This window comes from Manihot esculenta, chromosome 9 (genome assembly GCF_001659605.2).
Source record: "Manihot esculenta cultivar AM560-2 chromosome 9, M.esculenta_v8, whole genome shotgun sequence".
NCBI lineage: Eukaryota > Viridiplantae > Streptophyta > Magnoliopsida > Malpighiales > Euphorbiaceae > Manihot > Manihot esculenta.
This window is the reverse complement of record NC_035169.2, coordinates 11,210,586-11,218,176: the sequence shown is the minus strand read 5'-3', so window position 1 is coordinate 11,218,176 and position 7,591 is coordinate 11,210,586. Positions and strand designations below refer to the sequence as shown.

At 30.2% G+C, this 7,591-nt stretch overlaps 1 protein-coding gene across 1 annotated transcript; it reads right to left on the bottom strand.

Annotated features, from left to right (window-relative positions):
• Nucleotides 1-519: 519 nt before the first annotated feature.
• On the bottom strand, nt 520-1,554 carry LOC110623201 (indole-3-acetic acid-induced protein ARG7). Its single transcript, XM_021768130.2, has one exon. The coding sequence runs from the start codon at nt 1,055-1,057 to the stop codon at nt 677-679; it is 381 nt and encodes a 126-aa protein (XP_021623822.1). The 5' UTR covers nt 1,058-1,554; the 3' UTR covers nt 520-676.
• Nucleotides 1,555-7,591: the final 6,037 nt, after the last annotated feature.

Genomic DNA, 7,591 nt, shown 5'->3' with positions numbered 1-7,591 from the left:
CTTTAATTTTTACTTTTTTGGGTTTGATTGAGCTTAAATTTGAAATCTTACAGTTTTATATATTACTTGAATACTAGTAATTTGATATGAGGACTTTAGCTGGGAAATCAATCGAAGCTCATAAAAAAAGACATTTCTCTTTAAACATACAAACGGGAGACTATTTAAGTTTTAAATTGGATGTCATATGCTTTCGCCATTTCAAGATAATTATTTCTTTTTTCAAATTTTATTTTTCTACATCATTTAGACTCCATTTTGAGATTGTAGGTGAGACTTGGGAGATCACAAAATTATTGTAAAGTTGCTTTTCGAAAATTTATTTTTAAATTAAAATACCTCAAATGTAAATCAGAGTCTATTTTTTTTCATAAGAGGCAGATTGGAGTATTGAGCCTGGACTGCTCATCTAATCCCCGTGCTAAAATTTAATTATAGATACTTTTAAAATATTTTTTTCGGTGGCAATATTAAATAGGTCTCGATAGTGATTTAAAAACCTAAGCCTCAGCGGACAAAGAGCAGAACGAAATTTACCATTATGGAATGGAATTACAATTATGATCAAGAAGAGAGTGTTATGTTACAGTAGCTACATAGGATTAATGGGTTATGCTTCAGCATTAGCTTAAGCCTCAAGAAACAATAATTAATCAGAGTTGTGTTGAATGAATTCTCAGAGAAAAAGGCAGGTTCTTGAACCCTGTGGAGAGCTAGCACATCGAACAACATCAAGGAAAATGCTCTCCTCACAGGGAATGCAGAGTTTGGAGTCAGCAGTGAACTCATATTCATCCTGAGCTTCATCCAACAATGCCCTGAAGAGTGGGTGGTCTAGTAAGCTGATTTTGATCACAAAACGTTTGTAGTTTTGCCCCACATAGACCACTAAATGACCCTTTGGGACATCTCTTGGTATTGATTTCCCTTCATGCGAGGAAGCCCACAAACTCCAACGGCAGCAGTTCTCACATCCCCCACAAGGTATAACTCTACTCTCCATCTTACTCCATTTGTTAAAGCATGCTGTTAGAAACTTCCTCTTCATGTTCTTCATGTATAATAGAGAAAAAAAATGTTGTGCAAATGAGGAGGAGGAGGAAGAAGTAGAAGAGGAGGAGGAGAGGAAGTGGGGCTAATGGTGGTGGAGATTGTGAAAGAAGGATTTATATAATGTAGAAATGGGAAGAGCCGCTCTTTTGGAGCTCAATATTAAATGGTTGACAAGACAGGGTAGATGAGAAGCAAGTCTAGTTGAGTACTGAGTAATAATAATACTTGGAAGTTTATATATGAGAAAAAAAAAAGTATACAGTTATATATGATGATTTGCCGTGCTGTACCTTTCTTCCATATAAAAAGAAATGAAATCTTGATACGAAAAGTGTACGAATTCGAATATGGCTCACTGTATGATTATGAAGTGATATAAAAGTATTACTAGTAAAATACCCACACAGGGAACAAGCTCTTTGTGGGGTTTTCTAAGGAGGAGGGGTTGCTTGATCAGTGATCTTTCGAATTTCTCGAAGTTAAGACCCCACAAGTTGAGAGTGGAAAGATAAGATTATGAATAAGGCGAGGCATGGGATAAGCTTCTTGGGCAAAGTGCGATGCCACTTATTTTTGTTATATATGCTTATTAGATATAGTAAAATATTTCAGTTTTGCTTCACTTGTATTGTTTTTGGACTTTTAGGACAATCAGAGGATTAAAGATTTGAAATTTTTTTTCTCTATTTACTATAATTATTACAGTGGTGTGAACTTAGCTCTTTTTGGCATTTCCAGATGAGGGCAATCTTTCTGTGGTAGGAAAATGATGTTGTTGTAGTTGAGTTTCGTGATCAACCAACTAATCATCATGGATTAAAATAATTATGATGCTGTGTTTAGTACGATCGACTGAGCTGGAAAGCACAATTAGTGACTGATATAGCGCAATAGTACTGCAAGAAATGAGCTAAGCTGCCTCTAGAATTAGCAAACAATAGGTAAGCTTAATTTTGTAATATTTGTTGCAAGTTATGATGATTTGAAGACCTCAGCACCAGCAGCTTCTGTAATTTCCGTACAAGAGTGTTGGTTTACACAGAAGTAGCATAGTCTTGGCCGTGCATATAGATATGGGATGTGTGTTTTTGGTATCTCTGCGATCTGCCATGAATGCAGGAGATGGAGCTATGGCTTATAAATTTGAATCAAATTCAAGAAAGAAATAATGACATACATATTTGTATATGTATCTTTGGATGAAGAGCCAGAGAAGAGGAAAAGTATGAAATTCCACATTTTGAATCTTACAAGAATTATTCCAACTCCGACATCAATGTAGTCAACAACATCCAGTCTCTGTTTGGGAGGAAGAGAAAATGGGACACAGAAATAAAGGGGGAGTGAAGGATGGGAGAAAGAAGTTTAGTTTCTCCTGTTTGTGAAGTCAGATGAAAGGAAAGGGAAGGAGAAATCTGACACAACTTTCACTTGGTCCACCTTTTGTATTCTCCCCATATCAGGGAGAAAGGAAAGGGAAAGTGAAAATTTAATTCTCAATTTACTTTTTTTAAGCTTTGCAAATCTTTGTTACATATCTTTTATTAAGGTTAGAATTACAGGTTTATTAGGTTATAAAAATTAAAAATTCATTTCCCCTCCATTTCTTTCCCCTTACCTGTAGCTTCTCCAGACAAAGGAATATACATCTAAAATCTCTTCTTTTCTCTCCCCGCCTTTTCTTTACTCTCCCTTTCTTTCTCCACCTTGTTCTTTTCCCAAACAGAGTGTCAAACACAGTGTCTGTGTTTCCATCTGACTCCATCTCCTTTCCAATCAAAGCCTAATTCAACTTTCAGGTGGATTGATTCCTTTCCTTGTCAATATGAGTGGAAGTGAGGAAGAGACACATCCTCAACATTGTGTATGAAAAGGAAATGAGTGGGAAAGGGAATGTAAAAAATTATGGAAATTGGAAGGTATTAGAAAGATTAAAAAAAAATTGAGTATTATCTCAGTGATATGGAAGGCAGATCATAATATCTCGTAAATCTAAATAAATTTGAAAATACTTACTAATTTCAATAATATGTTAAGGAGATTATTTGATTTCATTGATTAAAAATCACAGAGAAAGGTTTTTCTTTTCTCTTGAGAATTCCTTATAATATCATTTTGTTGGAAAAAAAAAAATCTAAATTCTTTAAAGGTAAAATCTTTTAAGAAGTGGGATGTCATTTCACACTCCCACTTTCTATTATATAATATATATATATAAAATTTTTCATCTTGCAGAGGAAAATTATAATATACATTTGCGATAACAAAAGGTTAGAAAATGGGTAATTTACCTTTTAAACTATGTTGTGGGAGAAATTTTTTTTTTTTCATTTTTTAGTTTAAATTTGTTTTTAAATGCATTAAAAGATAAGGTTTTAAGGAGAGCGAGCTCACATTCTTAAATTGTAATGATTTTATTTAATTTTAAAAATAAATTTAAATAAAAAATAAAATTTAATATTTTAAATTACCGCTTAATTTAACTTTTTAATCTAAAAAAGGTATACCGAATATTAAAAAAAGTTAAATTTTAAATTTAAAAAGGGTTGGTGTTCAAATTAAAAATTAAGAGAAAACTAGAAGATGGACGATTAAGTATATTATATTTTGTATTTACAGATTTAATCCAATACGTGCATCTGAGTAAATCTGAGAAATTTCAAGTTTTACTCCTCCAATCTCTATTTATAAAAAACGTATATTAGTTTTTATTGAATAAAAAATTTCAATTTAGATACTTATAAACCTGGAATATACTCGCACTCAATCTAATAATTACGAACCAATTAAGTTCAATGGCTACATGTCTAAAAATAAAGAAAACACAAATGAATCTACACACGCCAGCTCAACTTTTTATATCAACATCATCAAACTCATAACTCATGAAGCATACTTCAACATAGAGACATAGAAAAATAGCAAATGCATATATTTCCTTTTTCTTGGTAGGTTTTATTATGTTCCGAAAAAAGGAAAAAAAAAAAAACATAGGGTTCATCCCCTGAAGATAATTTTGCTGTAAAATGGTCGGCTCAAATGCTCATTTTTGCACATATGAACAAAATTGCCCATAGTTTTCCAGACATTGAGCTAGATATGGATTTTCAATCCTCATTTGTCCATTTTCAATTCTCATAAGATAATAATAATAAAAAACTAATAATAGGAGACAGATAAAATATTTAGATTTTCTCCAAGTTCAGTCCTAAAAACAGGTGGAATAGCAATTGATTTGAGCTGCATATTCTCATAAACCTGAATAATGGTAGTAGAGATTGGTGGGAAACTCAAACCGGAAATTTCTTCACTCTTAACATTTTAATGTTGAAAAAAAAAAAAAAAAAAAAAAAAAACAAAACTCAACTAAACTACCTCATGATTGATACAAGAAAATGAAGCACATGTGAATTGAAGAGATGGTGGGGATGATAAGCAGAAGGGATGAAGAGCACATGATCCATCGGGGAATGTTGAGGTTGAGCTTCTTCAAAACCAACTAAGTTAGCTAGTTTTGCCTTATGATCCAGAGATCCAAAGTAGATAAATTAAATTGTAGAGTAATTTACAAGAGAAGTTAAATTTTATATATAAAAAAATATTTAATATGTTTTAAAAAATAGAGAAATTAAGTAATAATTTAAAATGTTGCCACTATGCATGAGCAAACACAATAATTTAGGAGATAAATATAGATTTATATTAATAATATTTGAATTGGTTCTAAATAAATTAAAAATTAATTTAAACTATTTAAATTTATCCAACTTTAATTATTATTATATGAATAAAATTTAAATTCGTTTAATTTTATATATTTTAATTAATAATTTATATAAAATTATTTTTTATTAATAATTTTTATTTAAAAAATTTAATATTTTTAAAAAATTTTAATTTTAATTTTTAAATAAAAAATATAAAAAGTTTTATAAATATTATTATAAAATATATATTTTTATATTAAATTAATTATTTTTATAAATAGATTTAAATTTTGAATACCTATGAATAAAATTTGAATTTATTAAATCTGTTCTAAATTTAATTATGACTATTTTAATTTATATTATTAAAATTTAATTGCCGATCGCTAACGATAATCTCTATATTTTAATATTTTTTAAAAGTTTAGAGCGGAATATACGAGTTAAACTCGAAACACATCAATAAAATGGCTTCAATTTACAAATTAGATAATAATTGCTTAATAAGGAGCTAGTTATAAGTATCTATTCATTAAATTAAGATTGAAATCATTCAAAATGAATTAATTTTGAATCAAAATTTGCCCAATTCAAAAATAACTTTTCTTTTTTTTAAAAAAAAAAATCATTATTACTGATTGATTTTATTTCCTGTAATTTTTTACTATGGAAATTAAATAATGGTGTATTATAAACACAAATTATATTTTTATACATATATATATATTAACAACAAATTAGTAATCCAGTAGAAAGTCGAACGGGAACCGACTGCCCTGATTTCTCTCTCTTCTCTTTCACTCTGTCTTTAGAGGGTTTGCACATGCACATGCACATGCACATGCACATTCCAGTTGTTATTAGCTGGCAAGGAATTATAATATTATTGAGTTGAAGCACTCGTGCCCATATCTTCCTTTAACTCTTTCCCATGCTTCCTCTTGGGAAGCAATGGCTCTGTGTTTTCGTTATTAATTTCAAGCGTCAACTCATAGACTTTACGACAAATTTTCAATTTGGCTTCTTCTGCAGATCTTCTTCAGCTTCCAATAACTTTCCCTTTCTCTTGAAACTATGGTGGATTAGTTCAATGTATCATGTTTTTTTTTTTTGTCTAATACTGACATTTTTTGTCAATTCATTGGAAACGATAAAAAGGATCTGTATGAATTATAATTATAAAGATGGTATCAAAAATAAAGAAAGGAAATCTTTTCCTCATATTTTCCATTGAATCCTACCTTCCTGTGGATGAACTACCAACCATTGAAGCATGACGCCGTCACTTCTTACTCGAAGTAAGAACAAGTCACTCAGGTGATTTTGGATTCGACTTCTCGCTTCCTCTCTCCTTTGAATACTCCCTTCCTGTGGATTTAACTACCAATCATTGAAACATGGCATAATACATATTACATAGCATGTATGAGAGTTTTGGTATGGACTCCTATAAGTATAAGGACCTAGCAATTCAATGCTACTACTTATTATTGCTGCTACTTGGGAAAGGGTTTGGCTGCCAAGTTGTCTCAGTTTAAGATCAGACCATTTTAACTTCAAACTCGGATTAGGTACTAAAGTTGCCTCAGTTTAAGGTTAAATCTATTTTAACTTAAAAACTCGGGTTAGGTACTAAAATTGTTTCACTTCACTTTAAGGTCGTACCAATTTTAACCTCAAATTCAGATTACTGATCAAGCCAAGATGTATTCAAATTCAAATGAAGTTCAATTCAACACTATGATGATAAAGAATCTCTCTTAATTTATATAAATTCCAAGTTAAAATTGTCATTTCTTTATCCAAAGTACAAATTTTAATGTAAATTTAGAGTCTCAGGACTTTTCATTGAACTTTTACAAGTCTTCGAAAAAATTTTTTTACAAGGGCATATACGTTGAAACTTGGAAGTGAATAGGGGTCGGTTTGGATATTTTAAGGCAATATTAGAAATTGACTTGCCTCGAATTAATTTGTTGTGCTGAAAGCCACGAGAGTGTACAGTTTTTCTTTTATTATCATTGTAAAACTAATTTAAAAAACATTTTTCACATTACAACTAAAATATATTAAAATTTTAAATTTAAATCAACCTTTAATATTTTCACACATTTTTCAAATACCCATGACCATTTATTTCCAATCAAACTTTTTTTCCCTTCATGTTATTTGTACAGGTAAGAACAAGCAGAAAAAAAAAGTATTAATTTTAAGTTGATTGAATTTAATGTTCAATATGTAAAGAATGTGATTTAACATCATGAAGCAATTCAAACAGAAAAATCTTCACACACAGAATTTATAGTAAAATATTAACAACCCAAAAACTATATTTCCAGCAGACTTTCTTAGTCTAATTTCAAGCTAAAATCTTTTTTTTTTTTCCTTGAAACTATTTTTCTTTTTATCAAAAATAAATCAAACTCGAACTAAAATTAAAATCGCCCGTCCACTTCTAAAAGGAAATGGGTAACCATTGCAATTGCAACTGAAAACAACAAATACCATTAAACGTTTAAAATATGGTGCCATCCAAGGGACAAGAACCAATAATAGAAGGCCCCACTGGCAGTGCCAGATTAAACAAAATTTCGACCTCATCAAATCAACTATGAAGGAACATGCTTTTAACACGAAAATCATGAAAGTGCAATCAAAATGAATTGAGACATTTATACGAATGAATCAACTATATGCAAATTTCTCATTGACTTGGTTGCCAAGATTAACCGTCCTGTAAACCAAAGCTGTGGCAGAATAGAAGATTAAAGCCCTCAATGTAGTAGTATTAATAATAATAACAATAATAACCAAAAAAAAACACAAACACA

Excerpts from the sequence above, each read along its gene's own strand:
- LOC110623201 (XM_021768130.2), bottom strand. The coding sequence starts at position 1,057 with ATGAAGAACATGAAGAGGAAGTTTCTAACAGCATGCTTTAACAAATGG.